This window comes from Kogia breviceps, chromosome 11 (assembly GCF_026419965.1).
Source record: "Kogia breviceps isolate mKogBre1 chromosome 11, mKogBre1 haplotype 1, whole genome shotgun sequence".
NCBI lineage: Eukaryota > Metazoa > Chordata > Mammalia > Artiodactyla > Physeteridae > Kogia > Kogia breviceps.
In genome coordinates, this window is record NC_081320.1 from 82316339 (window position 1) to 82342909 (window position 26571).

The following is a 26571-nucleotide window of genomic DNA, read 5'->3' on the forward strand; positions in this document are numbered from 1 at the left end:
CCTTTGTGAATGAAGCAAACAGGACCTGTCCAAGGACAGCCTTGTGCCTATTTCATTTGTGGCACCTGCTTGGGCATCAGAGAACAGTCCATTCCTTTGCCAGAATTCTGTCTGCACATTGTTTCTGCTGGATGGGCAGCCTCTAAAGGGATAACAGTATGCACCTTTCTGCTTTACATCACGTCTTGAACAACTTTACTGCTGTTACTCATCCATAGCAGTATCTGCCCTGCTTGGCATCTGCTAGCCTCAATCAGTATTTATTAAGTAAATGATGTAGCACTGGAATAATCAGGAGTAATTAGCAAATGTATGCATGTTAAATACTGCTGAAGTTTGGTTTGGGGGTGCAGGATACAAGTCTTGTGAAAGCTAGAGCACTCCTTTAGTGGAGACCAGAAATCAAGGCCCACACCACTGAGTGCCTTAAATGTCCAGCACCGACAATAAATATGAATGCAATAGCAACAAAATGAGGTTATAATTTAAACTTACCAGATCATTTATAAGTTTGCTAGTTGTACATCCTTGGCACATTTATCTAAACCCTTCCTGTTCCAGGCTTAGCTTCATTTTTGCTTATTTATTGATGAAAGTACACATCAGGTGGTCAGTTTCCATAAAGTAGCCACCTAGTATTTAATTTATTCACTTAGCAAACATTTATTGAGTACCTATTATGTACTGGGTCCTCTGCAAGGGATACACAGATGGGTAAGACTGTCTCTGCCCTTATGGAGCTTATAGCATAGGCCGGACAAGTTCCTCTTTAAGAAAAAAGTATACAAAGGCACTAAGGGAAAAAATCAGGTATGTTCAGAGTTTTGCTGTGCAAATGCTTTCCTCTTCAAGAACAGGTTCAAGTTTTTAGACCAGTGGTTCCCATTAGTTATAGAATACTGAAATTAATACTTCATGTAAAACAAAACACTTTTATTTATTTTTAGAATGTTAGATTGGAGAATAGGCACAAGATGGTCAAGGTACTCTGATAAAGCAGGTCATAAGCACATTGATATGAGATTCACCTGGCCTAGAATTACGTCATAGGCTGTTTGAGTTAGAATATTGTTCTGAACTTAGCATGCATCAGAATCCCCTGGAGGCCTTAGTAAAACGGACTGCTAGTCCCCACCCCCCCACCCCCCCAGTTTCTGATACAGGGCTTGAATGTCCCATTTTTAGTAACTTCCCAGATGATGCTCCTGCTTCTTGTCCAGAGACCACACTCTGAGAACCACTGATCTGGAATACAGGTTAGGCAGGGAGGGATAAAATTCCTTAAGAGAAATATATAATGTTTTAAGATACTGTGAAGAATGTGGAGGCAAAGCAAACCCTTACCAGGGCTGTTATATATGGAATATGCAACTGACTCAAATCCGTGGCCTTTGAGTAAATCACTAAGGATACACTGCATTAAGTTAAAGTACAATACAAACAGGGCCTGGCTTTGTACCTGGTTACTAGGTATGGTATGTACATGGAACTTTAGTAAACAACATGTGGATTTAAACCTCTCTTCTGAACTGCAGTGACTATTTGTGATAATTTTCTTATTTGAAATTGTGACAAGCAGGCTTACAACAAAGTTAAAAACTCTTTATCCAAGTCACCATCTAAAGTAGAATTCTTATTCGTTAACAATGTTTTGCCCACTTTCTTCAATGAACCTGGTGTTCTACAATGAGCTACCCAGTGTGAGGCACATTTCCTACCAAGATTGATTGGTTGCCAAGGAGACTCCACTGCCACTCTGGACAAGCTCCTGTTTCCCCTCTCTCTTTCTGCTAAAAGGAGGGGAACTCATGGTGCAGGTTCAAAGGCAAGATGCTGGAGAAGTAGAGGCTACAGATCCAGCCTACTAAGTTCTCTCTCTGTTCTGTCCATCAGCAGCAAAAGTATGTGCGTTCAAATGATAAAACTTGCAGTTTTAGGCTTGAAGGGATATCAGCATCCAAAACCAGAATATCCTTCCTTGCATAAATCCAAGGAAAATGCCAAGGGGAATCAGCGTCTACCTGCCAGGTCCAAATGTATTCTATCCCTGGCTTCATCTGAGTCAGGAGATTTCACTAATAAGAGAAACTGCTATCCTGAGCAAAAGTGTCCTTTATAGTAGCCCCCAATCAGAGATAAGGATAGTCCCTTCACACAGAGTTCCAAAATTTTGGACTTTAGAAACTATTTGTTGTTTCTCTTCCAGTACTGTGCCATTGATTCTTGCATAAAATTCTGGAATGCTGGCTCTTCACGGCTTTCCTCTGTAACTGCAAGGAAAAAAGAAAGTTAATTCTTTTCAAACTCTCCCATTAGACAGGTCGATTAGAGCTGTTGTCACCCATCCATCAGAAATAGTACCTTTGACCCTTGAACAACACGGGTTTGAACTGCGTAGGTCCATGTATACACGAATTTTTTTCAATCATAAATACTACAGTACCACACGATCCACAGGTGGTGAAATCCACGAATGTGGAACCACAGATATGGAGGGCCAACTATAAGTTAGTTATACGGGGATTTTAAACTACGAGGAGGGTGGGTACCCCTAGTCTCCAAGTTGAAGAGTCAACTATACTCTATTTCTAAGACATTGTATGTTCACTCACTTCTCCCAGTAAGGAAATATCTCCTAGAAGCAGGCTCTTATTTATCATGTTGCCCAAAATGTACAATTTCTTTGACCTGTAAGTGGGGAGAACGCCTCCTTCATAAAGTAACTAAAATGAGGTCCCACTCCTACATATTTTTAACTGAGAGAAATGAAGACCTCTGTCCACAAGACCTGTTAATGAATGTTTAGAGCATCTTTATTCGTGACAACTAAAACCTGGCAACAACCCCAATGTCAATCAGCTGGTGAATGGATAAACAAAGGTACATCCACATAATAGAACTATTACTCAGCAATAAAAAAGAACATATTACTGATACATGCAATAACATGGATGGATCACAAGAGCATTACACTGAATGAAAAAAGTCAAATGCAAGTTAAACACTGTGATTCCAGTTACACAATATTCTGGAAAAGGCAAAATATAGGAACAAAAATCAGATAAGCAGTTGCCAGGAACTGGTGTGGGGAAGGGACTGAATAAAAACGAGCATGAGCAAACTTTTAGGGTGATGGAAGTGTTCTGTTTCTTGATTATAATGGTAATTACAAAACTATATATATGTATTAAAATTCATCAAGCTATACACTTTAATAAAAGGGTGGGATTCATTGTTTGTAAATTATACCTCAATAAATCTTATTAAATGATGCAATTTACATGTTAGCATCCAGCACACTGGAATAAAGAGAAGTTTGCTCTTGGGCACAGCTAGGACCTAAAAGCGTTGTTTCAAGAAATAAATTCTGTCCACAGTCCATAAAACTATAAAAAGTGGAACAATTTTGGGTTTCCAGAGCCATTCCATCTTCAATGCTACAGTCCCTTCCGACTGGTTTAGGTCTGCTGAGGCCTCCTTCTGTATTCTTAAAACAACGATTACAATAAACAATCCTGGATTCCTCAAAATTGAGTTAGGACCTAAAGATGAGAAGACACAAGACTAATAAAAGGCCGTAACCAAGCTCAATATTAACCACTCAGTAGGAAGGCCAGGAACTTTCAATATATGGAACTCCTTCCTGGTGCTGCATCCTTTCGCATGTCCTCTCTCCCCTGTTACTGGCTTCATGCTCAAGGTGTTCTCTCAGTAGCAGGAAGCTCCCGGGCAAACAATGAAAAACTAAGCGGCTGTTCTGTTCTCATGAGCCACCTCAGCCACCTCTCACCTCTGTGGTCAATATCTTCAGTATCACTGTCTGCTTCCTCATCCTCTTCATCCAAGGTTCCCCGAGTCAGGATCAAGTCAGAAGGCTCCAGCACAGGAGGTAAGCTGCCTACATAGAAAACATCTATCAGTAGCATGTCTTGAACATAGGCCTCCTCAAAAAAGTGATTTTGAATCAATAAGTAACTATGATTAAAAACTGGCAGGATGAAAGTGATCATGGTAAAATGCAAGATCTTATCTCTTCTAAATGTACATTTAATACCACTTAACATTTCTACACCAGTTTATTTCACAAAGTGCTTTCATGAGGCCAGTAACCCAAGAAGTCTCATTTTTAAGTTGAGGAAAATAACTCTCAAGTAGCTTGTCTTCATAGTAATAGTAATGTCATTTGTTTGTACTAGCTCTCAGCTTGGAAGAGGCTATGGTTTTTCCTATGAAGGCTAAAGACATTTGAGCAGATCCAGTGTGCTGATAAGTCAAGAGTAAAAGTGTGGAGTGTGGAGCTCTCTTAAGTGGTAAACGCAGCCAGGTTCCAGCACTTCCTCCACCAAGTGGCTGTGCTGTTCTCTACTAGACCGATAGCAACAGCTGTGTCATGAACAGAACTTTACTCCTTTAAAGGCCAGTCCACCAATGAGTGTGGGTGGGTGAGTGTGTATATAGTTAAATCTGAGCACCAACCTAGGAACCCCTAGAGAATTAATGACAAAACTAACTCAAACAATAAAAAATGTCAGTAAAGTAGCAGAATAAAAAGACTAAAATACAGAAATGAAAAGTCTTCATAAACACAAACATAACCAGTTAGAAGAAAAATCCCATTCCCAACACTAACGAAGATACAATCCCTGGGAAAAGTTTAACAAATTTAACAAAACCTACACGAGGAAAACACTCCTGGAAGACACAAAAGTAGACTTGACAAATACAAACATATTCCTTGTTCTTAGGAAGAGCAACAGCAAAGAGATGTCAATTAATTAATTATTTAATATAACACAATCCCAATAAAAATATCAAAGAGCTTTTTTAGTAAGCTACATTAAGTTGGTACTAAAGGTCATTTGGGAAAATAAACAAGCAAGAATAGTCAGGGAAACACTAAAAAAGAAAACTTTGAGGAGGACTAGCCCTAGCAGATATTAAAACATACTATATAGCCTCTATATGTAATTAAAGCCACTCACTACAGGCACGCAGTCTAGAGGAATAAAATAGGTAATCCAGAAATACACCCAAGTACATATGAAACTTTAGTATATGATACAGGTAGCATCTCATCACTGGGACAAAGGTAGACTTTTTAATAAATCATGTGGGTACAGCCATTTATGAAAAAGGTAACACAGACCTATACCTCACACCATACCCAGGAATAAACCCTAAATGGATCAGGGTTCCAAATGTAGAAAATAAAACCATACAAGTACTACAGTAAAACATGAGTGAATGCCTCTTTAACACAGTAAAACATGAGTGAATGCCTCTTTAACACAGGTGTAGGTAAAGGATTCCCAACTATGACTCAAAACCATGTGCAATAAAAGATAAATAGATTTGACTACATCAAATTTATACAAAACAAAACAGAAACTTCTGCATGGCAAAATAACACCATGAACAAAGTCAAAGGGCAACTGACAAATGGGGAGAAAATATCTGCAACATGTATCACAGGAAAATGAAGACTATCCCTACCTAGATTAATGTATATTAAAACTAGTGGGTGGGGCTTCCCTGGTGGTGCGGTGGTTGGGGGTCCGCCTGCCGATGCAGGGGACACGGGTTCGTGCCCCGGTCCGGGAGGATCCCACATGCCGCGGAGCGGCTGGGCCCGTGAGCCGTGGCCGCTGGGCCTGCGCGTCCGGGGCCTGTGCTCCGCAGCGGGAGAGGCCACAGCAGTGAGAGGTCCGCATAACGCAAAAAAAAAAAAAAAAAAAAAAAAAAAAAAAAACTAGTGGGTGAACATTTGAAAATTAAAAGTACATTTATCTAATCAAAGCATCACCCCACAAAATACTTATTATGAAGGGAAAAATAACTTTATGATGAAAAAACCTGGCAGACACCACTTTAAATAAGTGATCAAAGACAACTCATCATCATGTACCTTGTGATATGAAACATGGAAAAAACACTTCACATCTGTTAACTTCTGCTAAAAAGGAGCCACCTGAATTGAACCATGAGGAAACATCAGACAAACCCAAATTAAAGAAAATTCTACAAAAATATAAGTACCATACACTTCAAAAATATCAATGTCATGAAATGCAAAGAAAGACTAAGGAGCCATTCCAGATTAAAAGAAAATAAGAGACGTGACAACTAAATGCAACACAGATCCAGAATCTTCTCCTGCTATAAAGGGCAAATGGCTACATCTAAATAAATGATCTGAGATAATAGGAATGTGTCAATGTTAATTTCCTAGTTTTTGATAACTACAATGAGGGTATATAAAATAATGCCCCTATTTTTAAGAAAAACTCAGGGATAAAGGTGCATCATGTCTGCAACTTACTCTTAAATGATTCAGAAAAAAGTTATATATAATATACAAATATTTTATAAGTATACTTATATATTTATATAAAATGTAAAGCCAAACATATATAACACAAAGAATAAAGTAAATGTAGTAAAATGTTAACATTTGGCGAATCTAGCTGAAGGGTATATGGCAATTCTTTGCAATTCATGAAACTCTTCTGTAAATCTAAAATTAGGTCAAAATAAACAGTAAAAGAGGGGGAGGATTAAAAAGTAATTAAAAAAAAAAGTAGACATCAAGTATCTTGCCAAAGTAAACCAAAAACTACCTGAAGAGAATCATCATATACATATGTATAAAAATATAAACACAGATAAGATAAATGTGGTATGAGAGACATAGACAGTGGATTCCTCTTTAACATAGATGTTAGATATAGGTATGTCCGTAGGTATGTATCTACATCTGTACACTTCAAAAATGTCAATGTCATGAAATACAAAAACAAAGGATCCATTCACGATTAAAGGAGACTAAGAGACAACTAAACACAATGCAGATCTAGGATTTATCTAAATTGACTGAGTAACAGATAGATAGATACACTATACAACATTTACTTTATCCTTTTCTCTTTCTCTCCCTTAAACATAAATACCTACCTACTAAGTGGAGGTAAGTGTACCCCACTCTTAGTTCCTAACACCAGAAGACCCTCCAGTACCTGTGGCAGTCCCGGTGTCCAAGGCTATAGAGCCCATATCTTTCCGAAGTCGTTCCAGTTGTTCTTTCTGCTGCTGGCTCTGTGCACTGGCCTATATACACAGAGGAAAATGTTGTCTTATTAAAAAAGGAGGCCCAAGTTAGATGCCAGACTTCTAACTGGAGATGACAAATTATACAAATACTAGAGGCAGATAAGGGATGGCTGATGACAGAAACATTGAGCAGTGTGGGCCCAGATTAGCAGAAGTTCATTCCGGAGGGCTCTGCAGACTGTATTAGAGGTTTCAGAAATTAGACACAAAATCATCAAAAGAACCCTCAAACGGACACATCGGAAGGCTCAGTGATAAGATGTCCAATGTAGCCGATGGGGACAGGACACTTGATCATTTGGGATAAGAGTTGTGAACTACCTCTCTGTTCTTTTTTTTTTTTTTTTTTTTTTTTGTGGTACGTGGGCCTCTCACTGTTGTGGCCTCTCCCGTTGCGGAGCGCAGGCTCCAGACGCACAGGCTCAGTGGCCATGGCTCATGGGCCTAGCCACTCTGCGGCATGTGGGATCTTCCCGGACCGGGGCACGAACCCATGTCCCCTGTATCGGCAGGCGGACTCTCAACCACTGCGCCACCAGGGAAGCCCTACCTCTCTGTTCTTAAACAAAATTCTACAAGTAGCCTTTAAATGGACCTTGGAGTAGGGGTGGGGGTATGGCACAAGAAGGGCTCAGCATATATAAAAGGAAAAATTACTGATTTTTATTACTTCAAGTATAGAGAAGAAAAATAATTAAGGGGCCTTTCTGCATCCAGACAGCATACATGCAAATTTACAGGTTTAAATTAACAAGTATCTAAAGGATACAGTGAGAACCAAAACAAAAGCATTTATGGCAGAAGGATTAGTACATAGTTTGAGATTGTTTATTCAGTGGCCCTAAAATACACAGACAGCCTCTTTCCTTACCAGCGATTTCTTGAGACGTTCATATTCAGGACGATACTCTCTGGAAAGAGAAACACTTTCTAAATCTCTTTGATTAATAATCTATCCTGTCCCCCCCCCTCCACATCACTTCTATTTTCCTAGTACTTTGATAATAACAAAAGATCTTATGTCACCGTACATGAGATGTAACAAGTTTTAGTCACTGAGATTCTATCCCTAAGGAATTAAAAGCCATGGTGCCTGCCCCCTCCCTGAAATCAGCAACAAGACAAAAGACTGCTGATCTGGGAAGATCAACTCTGGGGAGACCATGACCAATGAGTTCACCATTCACTTGGATAAACATGAGTAAAAGATGTTTAAATGATGAGTAAAAGAAGCTAGGCCTACTGGGCTCAGGAAGCCCAATATATAATTATGTCATTTATCTGGGCAACCATGAAAGGATACAGAAAAGAGTCTATCCTGAGGCTTTGATAACACATGCAAAAAAACAAAACAAAGCAAACAAAAAAACAAACCTTGTCTGATGAATAAAAATCAAAATAATGTTTCTGAAAACCAAAATGTGGCTATTAGGCTCTTGCTAAGTATGAAGCTTGCTAGAAAGCAGCCAATTATCAGGCCTAAGCAAAGTGTATGGGTGCTAAGACTCCACTTTCCTTTAGATAAATGGAACTCCAGTATTAACCAAGAAAATAGTTATAACAATCATTTATTAAGAAATATGCTTACTACATGTCAGCAATTGTGTTAGGTGCTTTAGATATATTATCTCAAATAATCCCCACAACGACCTTAACAATAAATGCTATTATCCCTCATCTATAAATGAGGAAAACTTGCTAAGGTTACACACTTATTAACTGGAGGAAAAAGAAACCTAAACCATGTCTATCTGACTCCAAAGTCTATGTTCTTCATCAGGGGTCAACCAATGTGGCAAACAGGACAAATCCAGCCCACTGCCTATTTTTATAAATTTAAGTTTTATTGGAACACAGCCACGCCCATTTGTTTAGGAATTGTCTATAGCTGCTTTTGCACCAGAATGAGAGTTGAGGAGTTTCAACAGATAATACGACCCACAAAGCCTAAAATATTTTAACATCTGGCTTTTTACAAACAATGTCTGATGACACCTGTTCTTCATCATTCAATACAGTGAAGATTTTTGTTGTTGTTGTTGTTTTTGTGGTACGCAGGCCTCTCACTGTTGTGGCCTCTCCCGTTGCAGAGCACAGGCTCCGGACGCGCAGGCTCAGCAGCCATGGCTCACGGGCCCAGCCGCTCCGCGGCATGTGGGATCCTCCCGGAACGGGGCACGAACCCGTATCCCCTGCATCGGCAGGCGGACTCTCAACCACTGCGCCACCAGGAAAGCCCTACAGTGAAGATTTTATACTCCTATTCTTTTTTAAAAAAAGTTAACAGCTACTTGTTAACCCTAAGTGTGGTCAGATCCAGTACACAGCTGCATGGCAAATATAATACAAACACTATGAAAACCAAAATGTTTTGCCTGACAAAACAGCTATCGTATCAGACTTGTGGGTAACTAAGAGTGCCATCAATAGAATGTTCCTTTATCCTCACCTTTCATATTCTTCTGTGGCACTGGCAACTTGCACGAAGAGTTCATCTAAGCCTGTACCCAGAACAGCAGACACACCCACCACCTGCCAAAAGCATCATTAATGCCACTGAGGAAACAACTGTATATTTTTAAATGGCATACATTATTTGGCTCAAATTTCATACAGTCTTCCTAGAAGAGGTTTGGCTACTTTAAGAAGTCTCTGGCAAAGAATGAAGCTAAAACAAGACAAAATGGCATACCTACTCAAAAGTGATGGACATAAGTCTATGGAAAATAGAGAACTGAGAAAGATAATTAGGATCAAACAAGCAGCAGTTCATCTATTCCCTATCAAATCAAACCACAGTCTGTTCTCTATAAAAATTAGTATCTCAACGTCTTCACTTGGGCAATTAACATACTTGCTGCTACCCACGCCCACTTTTGCTTATACAAATCTTACCCATCCTTCAAAGCACACCTATATTGGCTATATCCTCAAAAAATCTCTCATTTCAAAAGTGATCTACCCCCTCACCACTATCAGGCCCAACTTTTAATCTTTCTTAAGATATCACAACATAAGTTACTACAATACATCATGTTTCAACTCTGCGTTTAGCCTTCTCTCCTAACTAGACCATAAACTCTCTGAGGGTAGGGTCCCTATCATATTTCTCTTTTAAGTCTCCAGTTTTTAATAAGCTATGCCTTAAAAATTACTTTTCAGAAGGTAATGAACTTCCATTCCAAAATAGGTTCAAAGCCAGCCCTTTGGGTTATGAGGTTATCTGGAGAGACCAACAGCATAAGCAAGAGAGAAAGTTTACCCGGAGGGAGCTGTAAAACTCATCTAACACCAGGCTCATTGAACGAGTCAGGTTACTGACGTATGTAGTCTCTTGATTCAAGGCATCTTGGAAAGCCTCAAAATCCTGCATCCATTCCACTGCAAAGCTGTGATCAATGATGTCAGTCTGTACCAGACAGAAGTCAACTATCAGCAACCAGAGATGAGGTCAGACATCAAACAATGGCAAAAAAAATTTTTTAAATTAAGTACTGACAGCAAAGAGCAATAATTCATGTATTTTCTTTCTCTGCTTCCCCCATTTCCTCCTCCACTGCAACAAATCACAAAGAGCCAAGACTGCTGTGCAGTATAAATAATTAAATGAAGATCTGTATATTCCAGGTTAGAACAGACCCTTCACTATCCACTGCCACGTGACCATGGCCACAGTGGAGGCCAGCACCCTCCAGGCTCTGAAGTCAAGTACATAGTCTCTTGCATCCTAGCCAACAACAGAGAAGTTTTGGTTTTGTTTAACTGCCACTTCCAATAGACTAGCAGTCCTTCCCCCATTTACATAGTCCCGATCCTAAGGGATAACCCATACGCTGTGGACCAAGGGCTACTCTATCTAGCCTAAAAATACTTTGGAAAAGAATCAGCGATATATATTCATTCAATTTGATTGAATCCATTTCCTAGAAGTGCTCATGACTTTGCTTCAGGTTAGCTTAAATCTGCTCTCCAGCATCTGAAATAATCCTTCTCACCTACCCAAACACAAGGTTCTGATGAAAAAGAAATATTCAGTCACAACAGGAAGAATCCACTTACTTTATTCATGACCACAATAAAAGGCAGCTTGGTTTTGTACAAGATGCTGAAAATCAAACATTGAGGCATTATTAGTAAAAGCACTTAAGCGCCTGCTTGCCTGTTATCTGATGGAACTGAGTAATAAAAAGGGAGATGGTTTCAGACTCTAAATTCAGGTATCCATTCTTACACAGCACTCACATATTCTCCCCTCCCAAGCATGAAACCACCACTACCATCAAGCAAACAACACACATACACACTCTCTCCTTTTCTCAGAGTAATAATGCTTTGGTACTGATCCTGGGTGTGTGTGTGTGTCTGTGTGTGTGTGTGTGTGTGTGTGTGTGTGTGTGTGTTTCACCAAATTAACTGTCTTTTAAACAATTAATATGAAGACAAAATCATGCTATCAAACATCAGATTTCTATTTGGACTAGGATTTCTTGTGTTTAACAGGAAGGGACATCCCTAGTCATAACAGAAGAGACAAATCGGGGTGATTGTTTTTGCATACCCCCAAAATAAAATTCAGCATTAATAATGGTCCACCTTGCTCCTAGGTCTAATGCACTAATATAGCCTAGTGAGGCATGTCCTTCCTCTCCTAATGGCACCACACTTAACACGTGCATTTAGAATCACGGATGGATCTTTTTATTCAGTCTCTCCTCATGTTATAATTTCACTCTTCCTATCACAACACAGAAGAAAGGCATTTAGACCAGGGGCTCTATTCTATTCAGAATTGGATTTCATTCAACTTGGGGCAACTGCCAGAAGGTTCATATTCGTTCATCACCTATTCTGTAACAAGCAAGGGAGGAAGATGAGAAGTGGCTGATAGAGAATGCCAACAGTATATGGGCTTCTTTTCCCACCCTAACCCAGAGCCCCTCCCTAACCCAGAGCCACTAAAGTGAGTGGCAAGCCTGAATGAAAACCTAGGGGTAAGCACTCAGGACTCAAAAATGATGGAGAAGAAGTGGAGACTTCATACCTTGACATAATACTATGCCCAACAGTAACGCATTACCTGCAGGCATAGAGCATATTGGACATGAAGGTCACTGGGTTGATACTTCGAGATGTGTCCATTACATAAATGACAATCGTTGGAAACGAGGATGCCTAAAGCCACAAAATAATCAAAGCTTTAGTCAGAGGGTTCTTGAACTGTCCCCAAACTCTTCTCCTACCTTCTGTGGCAAAGAAGAACCACTTTAGGCAGGTGTGCAGAGCTCTATGACTCTATCCCACGTAAGATCCCAAGCAATAAGAAGCTTTTCTTGTCTGGCTCTCTACTTACCCTGAGTAACAAGTCCTAGAATACTCACCAGGGCCTCAGTGATGATTGTCCCAGAAGCTGACCAGGTGAATACCTCAATCTGTCCAGGTGTGTCAATCAGGACATACCTGTGTCAAAAAAGACCATTAAAGAAGTTTTTACTTATGCATTCTGAAAGATATTCCATCCCACAAAACATTAACGTCTGGTCACTCAAGACTGAAATAACCTCTTCACACTGCCAAGTCTCACTTCTTCCCATTGCCCTTAAAGTGCATACCACATTCCCCTGGGTTTGGTTCAATGTCCAGTATTCAGGCTCATTGGCAGGAGCAGCAATACATCACTGCTGCAAATGATCACAGAGAAAACTGACAGTTTTAGAAACACACTGCATTAAAAATGAGAGATAAGCAAAACCAGAGTGTAAATCTCTTGGGAAACCATCTGGTTACTTAGGGGTGGGGTTGGAGGAAAATGGAGGGAGGGAGAAAAAGAATAAGAAAGTGATAACTAAAGAAGAGGGTCTCTTCTTGAGGGGATGAAATGTTCTAAAATTGATTGTGATGATGGCTATATAATTCTGTAACTACACTAAAAGCCACAGAATTGTACAATTTAAATGGGTAAATTGTATGGCCTATGAACTATATCTCAATAAAGCTGTTTTTAAAAAAGCAAAGATCCACACATACATGGACAATTAATTGACAACAAAGGAGCCAAGAACATACAATGGAGAAAGGAAAGTCTCTTCAAGAAATGGTGTTGGGAAAAACAGTCACATGCAAGAGAATGAAACTAGACCACTCCATACACAAAAATTAACTCAAAATGGATGAAAGACTTGAATGTAACACCTGAAAACATTAAATAAATTCCTGGAGGCAAACACTGGCAGTAACCTCACTGACATCTGTCTTAGTGAAGTTTCTGTGGATCTGACTCCAAAGGCAAGGAAATCAAAAGCAATAATAAACAAATGAGACTACATCAAACTAAAAAGCTTCTGCACAGCAAAGGAAAACATCATCAAAACTAAAAGGCGGGAATTCCCAGGTGGTCCACTGGTTAGGACTCAGCACTTTCACCACAGTGGCCCAGCTTTAATCCCTGGTCGGGGAACTAAGATCCTGCAAGCTGCCGGGCATTGCCAAAAACAAAAAACTAAAAGGCAAGCTACTGAACAGCAGAAATTGCAAATCATATCTCTGATTAGGGATTGGTATCCAAAATATATAAAGAACACATACAACCCCATAACAAACAACTCGATTCAAAAATGGGCAGAGGATCCGGTTACGCAGACATTTCTCCAAAGACACACAGATGGCCAAAAGGCACATGAAAAGATGTTCAGCATCACTAATTATTAGGGAAATGCAAATCAAAACCACAATGGAGTATCACCTCACACCTGTTAGAATGGCTCTTATCAAACAGATAACAAGTGCTGAAAAGGATGTACAGAAGAGGAAACCCTCGTAAACTGTTGGTGGGAATATAAACTGGTGCAGCTACTATGAAAAACAGTAGAAAGATTCCTCAAAAAATGAAGGATAGAGCTAACCATATGATCCAGTGATTCCACTTCTGGGTATTTATCCCAAAAATATAAAAACACTAAATAGAAAAAATATATGCACCCTTATGTTCATTGCAGCATTATGTACAATAGCCAAGATATGGAAGCAACAAAAGTGTCCACCAACGGATGAATGGATAAAGAAGCTGTGGTATATACACAGTGGAATACTATTCAACCATAAAAAAGACTGAAATCTTGTCATTTGTGACAACATGGATGAACAACATGAGGGTATTATGCTAAGTAAAGTAAGTCAGAAGGAAAAAGACAACTGCCATATGATTTCACTCACATGTGGAATAATCTGGAGGAAGGAAAGAAGGAAGGGAGGGAGGGAGGGTAAGGGAAAGGGGAGAGAAAGTGAAGGGAAAGGGAAGGGGAAGGGAAGGAAACCAACCAACCAAAAGCAAGCTCACAGATACAGAGAACAAATCAGTGGTTACCAGAGGAAAAAGGGGTTGTGAGTGGGCAAAAGGGGTGAAGGGGATCGACTGTATGGTGACAGATGGTAACTGGACTTTTAGGGGGTGATCACTTTGCAGTGTACACGTTAAATTATAATGCGTACCTGAAACTTTTTAAAAAGGCAAAAAATTTGAATAGACATTTCTCCAAATATATACCAATGGCCAAGAAGTACACTAAAAGATGCTCAACATCTGGACTTCCTGGTGGTGCAGTGGTTAAGAATCTGCCTGCCAATGCCGGGGACACGGGTTCAAGCCCTGGTCTGGGAAGATCCCACATGCTGGGGAGCAACTAAGCCCGTGCACCACAACTACTGAGCCTGAGCTCCAGAGCCTGTGAGCCACAACTACTGAGCCTACATGCCACAACAACTGCAGCCCGTGTGCCTAGAGCCTGTGCTCTGCAACAAAGAGAAGCAAGTGCAGTGAGAAGCCCACATGCCGCAACTAGAGAAAGCCTGTACATAGCAACAAAGACCCAACGCAGCCAAAAAATAAATAAATAAATAAATTTATTAAGACAAAAACAATTACAAGTAGTGACCAAGATGTACAGAAAATGGAACCCTCCATACATTGCTGGTGAGAATGTAAAATGGTGCGTGAAGCCTGCAGGAGCTTGGAGGAATGGGGAAGAGTGACTGCTAATGAGTATGGGGTTTCTTTTGGAGATGAAAATGTTCTGAAATTAGGTAGCTCTTTTTTTTTTTTTTTTAAGATTTATTTTTTATTTATTTATTTTTGGCTGTGCCAGGTCTTAGTTGCAGCACCACGGGATCTTCGTTGAGGCATGAGGGATTTTTCGTTGTGGCACGCAGGATTCTCTCTAGCCATGGCGAACAGGTTTTCTCTTCTCTAGTTGTGGTGCAGGCTCTGTAGTTTGTGGCACGCGGGATTCTCTCTAGCCGTCGCGAATGGGTTTTCTCTTCTCTAGTTGTGGCGCAGGCTCTGTAGTTTGCGGCATGCGGGCTCTCTAGTTGAGGCACAAGAGCTCAGTAGTTGTGGCTCGTGAGCTTAGTTGCCCCGTGGCATGTGGGATCTTAGTTCCCTGACCAGGGATCAAACCCGAGTCCCCTGCATTGTATGGCAGATTCTTTACCACTGGACCACCAGAGAAGTCCCTGAAATTAGGTACTTCTGGTCAATGCACAACTTTGTGAATATACTAAAAACCACTAAACTGTATACTTTAAAAGAGTGCACTTTATGGTCTGTGAATTCATATTGCAATAAAGCTGTTACTTTAAAAATCTACTCTAGTATGATCCTATTTTTGTAAAAACACCTTATGCATCCATCCTTCTACCTATGTACACACGAATAGAAACGCTTGGGATGACAGTCACTGATAGCAATAATGATAATAATGACAGCTATTTCTAGTGACAAGAAGGGTGATAGTTTCATCTTTTAAATACTATGCATGGTAGGAATTATTTACAGTAATAAGCCTATATCCTTTTTACAAAAATAATAAATTATCTTCCTTTCTTTTAAAAAAGCAAACCTATTAAAAATTTAACAACAGTTCATTGTGGGTAATGATAATAAGAATCTCCTATTTTATATTTTGATACTTTTTAAATTAAAAAATATTCCCTCTGAATCATGTAAATTATATTAATTTAAACAAGGATTAGAAAGGTATCTCATAGACTTTAATGCCAACAAGCAAGAGAAGGCAAGTGGACAAGTGAATGTGGACTCAAATTCTCAAAATACCTCCTAAGAAGCTGGGAACATATACCAAAGTGATTGGGGGTGGGCTACTATTAAACTGAGCTCTACACTGTAGAGCATCTTGTCGCTTTTTTTTGGCCACGCCATGGCTTGTGGGATCTTAGTCCCCAACCATGTACAGCATCTTAATGATTGTCTTCTTGCCAACAATTTTTTCACTTATCATGGTTTCATCTCAAAGTACACCCTCTCAGAACTTGTAGGAACCCAAAATCCTTAAAAAACCTAGAAACATGTCAACTACAGAGTAATAAATAGGCATTAGACTGAAATCACTTACTTAGACATGTTCTGGGCCTTCTCAATAAATTTCATCACCTAAAAGAAAAAGACGCCAATTACAACAGAATCCAAGTTCAACAAAAAAAATCACAGGGCCCTCTCGAGAGTGGCTCACCTCGCAGGCACCATTAACGACTGAATCTCTATGTTCTCTGTCTGAGGACACCAACTAACGTGCTCATGGAGCCAAAGAAACATAGCCACACCTGCTGTTACCACAACACCCTGGAGCACAGGGCAAGGCCTAAGGAGCTGAATCTGTCACTGCCAAGTCTCTCTCTTGGTGCTTCAGTAAAGCGTTAACAGCCTGAATCATGGAGTGAAACCGGCGTAAAAATCAGTGATTGCCAAACACTCTTAAGGAAGTGGAATGTGACAGAGAAAACATGACAGATGACAACAATTTGTCATAAGTGAAAAGCCCCATAATTGTCCCATTCCCTGCCTGGTAGTCCATCCCACTCCACAACCCTCCGCCCCATCCTCAGGGTAACACTGCAAGCCAATAACAGATCAAGAAGAGAACCCAGGTCTCTTAGGTCTTTGTTTTATTGTCCGCCAAAACATTCAATGTGAAGTCTCTCACCACGTTGATTATCCTCTCATAGCCTACTTCTTTGTCCACCAAAATGCCTCCTTATATTCTGTATTGACATTGAGGTTGATTGCACTCCTTTCCCAGTGTGATCAAGCTAAGGCATTTAAGAGTCACAGGTTTTGACACAGCCATGTCTATGTAAATAGAGACAGACATACCTGATCAAATCTGGTAGCAAAGAGATTGAGTGAGGTCACTATGCCACCATTGGGTCCAAGTCCATACCTAGACACCAAGTTGAGGATTTAAATAGCTTATAGATCAATTTAGATGATAAAGTTTATTATCTAGACAATCCCTCGCAAAAACAGCATAACATTAGTGTTCAGTTGACTAGTATGTATCACACAATCTTAACCTCAAAGGGAAACATTCACCATCGATGTCTACCTCATTCATCCTTTAGAAATGGCCAGGCGAAATGGGGCCAAAATGGAACAGACAGATGTATCAGGCATTGACAGCCTGATGGCATTAGCCATGAAGATCATTTATATACCACTCTTTGCTCTGATCCTCACTCATCAAGCCACCTGAGGATTAGAATTAGTCTTCCTACCTAGACTTAACTATAGGGAAAGTACACATTTCACACAGCAATGTACTAAGAGCTGATCTTACTAATCTTTGAGCTTCCCAGTCTAAGGGGATGGCGATACTACCTTGTGGGACCCAGGCACGCCACCAGCTAGCCTCTCCTTCTCTGTGCTAATTACAACAGCCAGCCTGCAGTTCGGGACAAAGGCAGAAAACGGAACTCACAAGCTGAAATAGGATTTCTAATCACCTACAATGCTTCTCCCCACATTCATCTTCCCTCCTCTTCATAAAATTACCTGAAAGCAATCGAATGCTTTTGCTAGTATATTTCACAAGGGAAGGCACAAACACTTTTTCAAAGCTACACAATACACACAGTAAGTAGCCAGGGATGAGCCAACAACCAAAGCAGATGTGCAGAAGGATACTGTTTCATGACTTCTTTATACTTCACAGTGTCACGAATATCTGGAGGGAAAAAAAGAGAGAATAAAATGGAATTTAACATGTAAGAAGCAATACAGTTTGAGGCTCTCCACCTATAATATCTAAGCCAACAGACCTCTCAAGTCATCTCTGCTTCCTCTGAGCAAACAAATCAGTTTCTCTCTTAGCATCCAAGGTACTTTTCAAATCTGTTTTCTAAATTTTCAAGCTAAGATCACTGAATTGCAACAGCAAAAGAAGCAAGTTCAGGAAGAGACTAGGAGGACAAAAGGTACCCTGCAAGTACCTTCCCTCCCAGCAAGAAACTGAAACTAGCTTTCGAGGCTTCTACTGTCAGCAATGTCTTCTAGTAATTTCTCCAGCTTCACACTGGCCAAGGACAACTGCCAAGTAACCCAAGAAGAATGTTAGGCGAGGAGCTCTCAAGTTATGGTAGGGATGTCTGAGACAAAGAGAAAAGTTTTATACAACTTAAATACCTTCTCAGTGACCATACACATAGAAAAAGGGAGCTAAATCAAGAAAAAAGGTTTATTTCTTACTCCTTGCTTACTGGTAATAAAGGTAATGCAGATAACATTTTTATAAAGGCATTAACTTGGGAAGTGGATGGGTGGGGAGAGAAATAGGTGATGGAGATTAAGAGATACAAATTTTCAGTTACAAAATAAATGAGTCATGGGGTGAGATGTACAGTGTGGGGAATACAGTCAAAAATTATATAATACCGTTGTATGGTGACAGATATTAACTAGACTCATCACAGTGATCATTTTGAAATGTACATGTATTTCAAGAGGGTGTGGAGGGAGGGACAATTGGATGAAGGTAGTCAAAAGGTACTAACTTCCAGTGAATAAATACTACGGATGTAATATACAACATTATAAATGTAATGAGCACTGCTACACGTTATATGTGAAAGTTGAGAGTTCTCATAACAAGGAAAAAAATTTTTCTCTATTTCTTTAATTTTGTATCTATATGAAATGATAGATGTTCACTAAACTTACTCATAGTAATCATTTCATGGGTTTGTAAATCAAATCATTATGCTATACAACTTAATCAAATATAATGCTATATGTCAATTATCTCAATAAAACTAGAAAAAAAATTATTTGGATGGAATTTTAAATAAAAAGGAAACTGGTCTGTCCAGTAATATCTAACTAAACCTATACAGCAGTCAGTAGACCTATATCCCATCAACTATTAGAGATCCAGCCTTTAAGTGAAAAGATGGAAATTTTGTTTTTCAAAATTCTTCCCACAATGATTTCTGCTTCTTAATACAAGATCTTCCTTAATTAGTATGTTTGGAATACAAGCTTAATAGGATTAAAAAGAGACCAGGAGGGAAAAGACTAACATCAAGGAATAGTCTGAAAATCAGGAAGCCTAGATCCTATCAAGAATCAGGACACTGGATCCCATCCATTCTTCATCGTTTTTATACAGTAGTCAGGGACTCCTCTACAAGTCTGATGATAAGAGGGAAGGAACCCCTCTCCAAGACAATGCACACAGGCATATATACACATTTTCCCATGTAACTTTGCAAGATTCCTACAGATGAGTAAGCAAACTCTGCACAAATCCCACATGCTCTTAACTTGAAGAAAAAAAAAAAAAACTATATAAACAAAGTTTATGTAACAGAGCCTGCTGAAGGGTTTACGGCTTAAAAGCCAGAGGACTGACTTTCTGTCACTTCATTTTCCCAAAGAACCATAGTCTGACACCCTTGGGTCAAAAGAGGTAGAGAGAATGGTAGTGGTAAGGAAAAAAAGGAAATTTAGGAAGAGGGAAGGAGTAAACAAAGAGAAAAAGGGAATCAGGAAGAAGCCTGTTTCAGGATGCTAGCAAATCCAAGGGAAATGAAATTAGGCAGTTTAGAAAACATTAAAAATGGAAGCATTGAAGACTCATAAGGTAGGCTGACAGCTTTCCACTGTCTGAGAAACTTCACACAAGTTCTGGCACAGTTTACTCACCAATATTGGCAGGAAAGGGAACTTCATGCACAGCTGGGTCCAGGTTGATCACATAAGGTGGACACCCTTGACTATGCAGATATCCTGTGAGCCTCTGCAGACATATGGGGAGAAGGATGGACTGAGACCAAGAGGCATGATAAAGGAAAAAGAGAGAACTTCCACCCCTTAATCCAATTTACCAGAATTCTGCACTTCCATTTCCCTCTACCTTAAATATTCGTTTCTGATCTCCACCTCCAACATTCACTCTCAGTTGAAATGCTACCTTTCTTCATCACACATCCAACAGAGCCTCCTCTACACTCCATCACTTATTGACTTGGGGGGTAGCGGGGAGCGGGGGTTTCTATCTCCCCCACAAAAAACATTAGCTCCATTTAAGCGGGAATCTTGTCATTTCCGCTATATCCCCAGTGCCTGAAACATGGTAGGCACCCCAGCAGGAATTATTTAGGAATCTACACCGAAAGCCTGTGTGCAAGCACTCTATTAACAGCCAGAATTACTTGTTAAGCCTCTGCCTTCGAGGAGTTGGCACTAGCAAAGCAATTCCAATACCAAGTACGGTCGTCACAAATAGGCACTGAGGGTGCGCAGAAGAGAGGCTGAATGAACCCAGGCTAGGATCTGAGACGGCTTCGCGGAGGAAGAAACAGGAGTTGCTGGCAAGTCCCTGAAAGCCAGGCGCCGGTACCCTCCAACTCCCCAGAGAGACCTCCCTTTCTCCCCTGGCCTTACGCCTGTCACAGACAACTTCTCGCGCGCTCCTACTACGCCCGCGCCGTGTAAATCACCTGTACAAAGGTGGTTTTCCCAGACCCCGCCATTCCCAACACCAACAGACACACTGGGGGCCGGGGACCCCCGGAAGCTTGCGGCTCCGGGTCAGCTGCGAGCGCGGCCATCTTGCTCCTGGCTCCGCCCACTCGACCATAGAGACGCTCGTCGCTAGAGTGGCTCCCGCGATGTTCGGAACTCTGAATGAGACTAGAACGGAGCAAACCAAACCGAACCGAACCACACTGACCAGAGAAGGCAGGGCCAAGGGGCTAGGCGTGCGCCTTAGCTCTGTCCGTCCTGACCCGGATGGGGCCCCAACGAGGGACAGAGGCGAGGAAGTGGAGGCACTGGGAGGACGACTGGAGTAGGCCACCTAAAGAGCCGCTCACCGTCGTCGGGCAGGGCCTGGGAAGGGCAAAGCTCTGGACCCCGGGCGGGCAGGACGACAAGGGACCCCCGGGCTCCCACACTACGAAAGTGAAGAGAGTGCCTTTTCCTGTCGGCCCCCCGAGAGCGGGGAACCGAGCCGCCGGAGAACCGGCCGCTAGGGCTCGTCCGGCAGCCGAGGAGGTTAAGCGGCTCAGGGCTGGACGTGCCGGGACCCAGGCGGGATGCGAGCGCCGGAGTTGCTGGGCCGCGCCAAGAGCCGCGGAGACCACCCCGGAGAAACTGGATAAACCCTCCGCACGGGGACGCCGTTTCCGCGTGTCGCTAGCCCCCGACCGTAGGGCTGTGTCCCTGGCGGCCTCCGCAAAGTTGCACCGTGACTTTGGGGAGGAACGTTTGGTTGCCAAGTTTGTCAAGTAGGTACTGAGGGGGCGCTTCTCTCTACCCAGGCGCCCTCGGTACCCGGAAAGGTGGTGAAAGAGCCGAGCCAAGTATACACTCCTACTCCCGACCGCCCAGTTGGCAGCGGTGCCCCTTTGGAGCAGCTGTAGTGTTCAGTAAGCCGTGAGATCTGGGTTTTACACCCAGGCTCTGCCACCCGCTGGCGGTGTGCATCGTGGCCAAGTCACTTCAGTTCTCTGAACCTGTTTTCCCCTCTTTACCCTCGAAATACTACCTCGCAGGGTTGCAGAGATGGCATATTGTCAGTTGTAAACTACACCCCCTCGTCTTTACCCATAGCTCTGTCCCCCGTGCCTTGTGTGAGGAACATCGTAGGTGCTCCCAAATAGTTGGGATATGAATTAAAGTACGTGTGCATTTTTAAAATTATTTCTTAATTTTTCATGAAAAACATGGGGGGATGTCTCTCTTGTTCTTCCTTCAGGTTGGCTGAGGACTCCAGTAATTCCCTTCAACCGGATCTTAGTTTCATAAGTAGTTTTCTCAAGCCAGAGAAGCTAACAAAGGCAGAGAAGAGGTTTAAAAAGAAGGCAGTAGTGGAAATGATGAAGCTAGACAAGCAAATCAAAGAAACTCAAATCCGACTAGAACCGTTAGTGGAGGAAAACAGGCAGCTGCTGGCAGAAAACTTACGTGTCGAGGAGGAAAACCAGTTCTTTCTGGAATACCTGACCAAGCGAACAGAATGGTCTAGACAGCGAACCGAGAAGCTGTGGAACGACTATTTACAACAAAGTGGGCAGATTGAACAAAGGAGACAAGAATTAACCTCCAAATATGCGGAAAAAAATACAGCGCTTAAAACAGAGCTCTTGCAGAAAGAAAATATCCTATGCAAGTTGAATAAGCAGTTGGAGGCAATGAAGGACGTTTCGATAGTAAAGGAGAAACGGGAGAAAGAAATTCAGACACTACAGCAGGAGATAAGGAAAACCCACGCTGAGACAGCTGCAAAGAAACAGGCCATGCTGGTCCAGTTCTTCCAGGATAAAGCATTACTGAAGGCACAACTGAGTGAGCTAGATGCAAGGCAGTTGGGAAAGAGACCAACAAAGGAGGTGAACAGCAAGAACGAGGCCTTGGAGAGGGCAGCAAAGCAGTACACTTCCGAGTTCCACAGTAGCATCGACAGACAGCACCAGCAGTTACAGAAGGAACTACCACAGCTAATTCAGAAATGCCAGAAGTTGGAGGCTACTCACAGCCGTTTAAAAAAGAAGCAGCAGCAGCTGCAGCAGGAGCAGTGGTACCTAGAGTGCTTAAGCCGGGGGAGGCAACGGCTGCAAGAAAGGCGTAATCCGTGCCCAAAAGGACAAGGTGCTCCAAAGACCACACTGAATCCTGCCCTAGTCACCAAATCAAGGACGCATCCAAAGTAATTCCTAAAATAACACGAAGTCAGGAATGGAGCAAGTGTTCTTAGGTGCTACGTAACATAAACCAGGTTAGGAAGGCTTTGGGATCTCAGGGTGCTGTGGTTAAATATCCATCATGATGTGTTAGTGTGAAGGATTAGGTGCTTTTCTCCAGCAGTACTGCTAGATTATCTGTGGGACTGGCTTTCCTTAAAGTTAGGTTTTTCTTTAATTAGCTCTTGGTAATAAATGGGCTGTTCCTCACACCTCCAGGTAACTCAGTACCGTTTGCCAAAAACCCAGATGTGAAACTACCTCAAGAAAACCACCTTGAGGAAGTGACAGGAAAATAGTTGTGTGGTGTGTTTCACCTAGCTAAGTTAGGTTTCTTTATAGAAAAAGCCCCCTGAAGAATAGCATTTCAGATTGTTATATTCTGCTTTCTGCTCTGTAAACAACCAGTGTCCATGTATCCTCACTTCTTTGGCCACCTTAGCACACAGTGCTTTTAAGCTCTTTGTAAAGTTTGTGCTGGTGATCAGGTAGCTGCTTCTACAGTTTTCTCATGATTGAAAAACTCTTAACAGCAAGTGTAATAAGCCTTAGGTAGAGTAACCTTCTGTCTGATGCTCAGCACATACCATTTTTGCTTTGTGTAAACTGTGTGAAGGGAAGAGAAGATAGAGGGTATGTATACCTGGTCAGTTTTCTGTGGAGAAATACCTCTAGCCTGAATGAGGTGACTGAGTGCTTCTGCCTGTTTTAGGAAAAGGTATCAAAAGAAAATTTTCATGTATTTGGAGAACTTTCTAAAGAGGCTTTTGCCATCTCTTTCCCAGGCAACATCCTCAATTTCTAAGATGACAAAGATGACTGAAGTTTCGATAGAGTGAGCACTTTAGCTCACTTATTACGTTATTACTGCATAAGCACTTCCTAGTCCTTGAAATGCGTTTCGTTATTCTTGTGTACCCTATTTATGCCCCTTCGGTAGAACTAGGAATAGTATTTTAAATTAATATAAACTTTTAGGGTAGTTATATTTTTGGCACCTAGGACATACTGATGGTTAGACCAGGGATTTCTTTGAATGCTGAATCCTGGTACAGAAATATAGCCTTATATTTTAATGTTGCTCCTTTATGGAAAAACAGAAACAACTTAGTGTTTTCAAGAAGTTGTCAGTGATGTAAAAGTTCATAATGGTTTTCCCAGATTTCAGTTTTATTCATATGTAAAATGAATTCTTGTACAATTAGATTCAGGAAAGGATTCTGCCTCAATGTGCCTTAACTTCTAGCTTTAACAACTTTTCTGTTAAATGTGTAATGTCTCAGTTCTTAAAATTTTGTTGTTATTGAAAATACACTCAGATTATAATATACCCATTGATTTCATTATTTTTCCAATGTAATGTACCTTCTACTTACCTCTCTTCTCACATCTTGCCAATTCTGCATGTCTTCTTCATACTAGTGTGCACATAATGAAAATGCAGTTTTAGTGCACAAAGTAGAATGTTAGGTAGCACACAGTTGCCTTAACCTGAATAGTTCTATTCAGTGGAGCTGAAAATACAGAGAGCCTGTTTAAAAACATGGTATCCAAGACGCATTCGAAACCGTTATTCTCTGTCGATGCAAAAACCACAGGAAGACATAAAACTAAGGATAAGAAGCTGGAAAGCAAGAGGGATGGGTAATATTATTCTGCTGTTAATTCCCCCTCCTGCCAGTGCTGTCCCGATGAATTAATTTAGGAGTGAATAACTTCCACCCTGTCTCAGTTTATTTTGAACTCCTCATCCCAGATAATGGATCTGATCTGGTGTACTGCTTCTGGCTGTCCCTTTGTGAGGCCTCTGAGGGCTTGAAGTCCTTAAAGGGTGAGTCATCTGATAAAGCAGTGGTCACCAACCTTTTCGGCATGAGGGACCGGTTTCGTGGAAGACAGTTTTTCCACGGACGGGGGTGGGGTTGGGGGGTGGAGGGGAGAGTTCAGGCGGTAATGTGAGCGATGGGAAGCGATGGGCAGCGGCAGAGGAAGCTTCGCTGCTCACCTGCTGTGCGGCCCAGTTCCTAACAGGCCATGGACCGCTCTGCAGCCCAGGGGGTGGGGACTCCTGTTGATAAAGGCCCTTAGAAATTCCCGTCAGCAAGCCAGCAGTAGGCTGGCCAACTAGGATCTCAGTCTCTTTTTTGTCTGCTTTCCTATGCTGGAAAGGACAGGGTGATGTTACACACAGTGCATTTAGATGGAAAAGACCTCTGAGGTGAAATTTAGGTTTAGACTTGAACGATGACATGAAGCCTCGTGTACAAAAATTGGGGAAGAAGACATTCCAGAGAGAGGGAACAGTGAATGCAAAGGCCTTAAGATGGGAAGGAGTTCAGGAGGATTAAGGAACAGAAGAGTCCGTGTGGCTAAGTGTAGTTGGGGAATTGCAGCAAACACGGACAGAGCAGAGGCAGATGAGGCTAAAAAGGTTAATAGAGCACGCAGGCCTTGTAGGACCAGGTAAAGGAGATGACTTTTATTCTAAGTGCATTGGGAAATCACTAGGCCTTAAGCAAGTGAACGAGGTTGATTTACAGTATAAAAACTCACTACAGCAGTATGCAGAGTGTGCCAAGCCAGTGAAAAGCTGAAGGAATCCAGTCAGGAAGCTCTTGAAAAGGCAAGAGGTGATGACTGTTCGGAATGGAATGGCAAACGTGGAGGTGAACAGAAGACATGGGGGAGAGCTGAGTCTTAGTGCGAGGGGAAGAGGAAGCAGAAGTAAAATTTCTAAACTGTTCCTTTTGAAGAAGGAGGTGGGCAGAGTATTTTTTCTTTCTTGTTTGTGTGAACTTTTTCTTTTTGGCCACAACATGCGGCTTGCAGGATCTTTCTTCCCAGACCAGGGATGGAACCCATGCCCCCTGCTGTGGAAGCACAGAGTCTTAACCACTGGACCACCAGGGAAGTGCCTGAACTGATGTTTAAAATGAAGAATTTCAGGGTTTCCCTGGTGGCGCAGTGGTTGGGAGTCTGCCTGCCTATGCAGGGGACACGGGTTCGTGCCCCGGTCCGAGAGGATCCCACATGCGGCAGAGCGGCTGGGCCTGTGAGCCATGGCCGCTGAGCCTGTGCGTCCGGAGCCTGTGCTCCGCAGCGGGAGAAGCCACAGCAGTGAGGCCCACGTACTGCAAAAAAAAAAAAAAAAATGAATTTCAGACATAGCAAAAAATATAGCAAAGTATAAAACTCACTGTCCAGGGCTTCCCTGGTGGCGCAGTGGTTGGGAGTCCGCCTGCCGATGCAGGGGACGCGGGTTCGTGCCCCGGTCCGCGAAGATCCCACATGCCGCGGAGCGGCTGGGCCCGTGAGCCATGGCTGCTGAGCCTGCGCGTCCGGAGCCTGTGCTCCACAGAGGGAGAGACCACAACAGTGAGAGGCCCGCCTACCACAAAAAAAAAAAAAAAAAAAAAAAACCTCACTGTCCATTTA

General features: G+C 41.8%; 2 protein-coding genes across 2 annotated transcripts; one reads left to right on the top strand and one right to left on the bottom strand.

Annotated features, from left to right (window-relative positions):
- Positions 1-912: 912 nt before the first annotated feature.
- Positions 913-21035, bottom strand: GPN1 (GPN-loop GTPase 1). Its single transcript, XM_059079513.2, has 14 exons — positions 20893-21035; positions 20096-20189; positions 18080-18119; positions 17270-17336; positions 16512-16549; positions 12486-12564; positions 12185-12279; positions 11167-11212; positions 10370-10516; positions 9557-9639; positions 7979-8018; positions 7014-7104; positions 3791-3898; positions 913-2270 (listed from the first exon to the last, which is right to left on the bottom strand). Exons 1-14 carry the CDS (start codon positions 21001-21003, stop codon positions 2185-2187), a joined length of 1125 nt encoding a protein of 374 aa, XP_058935496.1. The 5' UTR covers positions 21004-21035; the 3' UTR covers positions 913-2184.
- CCDC121 (coiled-coil domain containing 121) lies at positions 21012-26270 on the top strand. Its single transcript, XM_059078670.2, has 2 exons — positions 21012-21681; positions 22152-26270. Exons 1-2 carry the CDS (start codon positions 21185-21187, stop codon positions 23104-23106), a joined length of 1452 nt encoding a protein of 483 aa, XP_058934653.1. The 5' UTR covers positions 21012-21184; the 3' UTR covers positions 23107-26270.
- The last annotated feature ends 301 nt before the right edge of the window (positions 26271-26571 follow it).

Bases quoted from the DNA above. Each gene is read 5' to 3' on its own strand.
- GPN1 (XM_059079513.2), bottom strand. From the start codon at position 21,003: ATGGCCGCGCTCGCAGCTGACCCGGAGCCGCAAGCTTCCGGGGGTCCC. The intron at 12,565-16,511 runs GTAAGTGATTTC...TTTTTGACACAG, and splicing joins AAGGCCCAGAACATGTCTAA to GTATGTCCTGATTGACACAC. The intron at 7,105-7,978 runs GTAAGGAAAGAG...CTGTGTATATAG, and splicing joins AACGTCTCAAGAAATCGCTG to GCCAGTGCACAGAGCCAGCA.
- CCDC121 (XM_059078670.2), top strand. From the start codon at position 21,185: ATGGGGCCCCAACGAGGGACAGAGGCGAGGAAGTGGAGGCACTGGGAG. The intron at 21,682-22,151 runs GTAGGTACTGAG...TTCTTCCTTCAG, and splicing joins TTGGTTGCCAAGTTTGTCAA to GTTGGCTGAGGACTCCAGTA.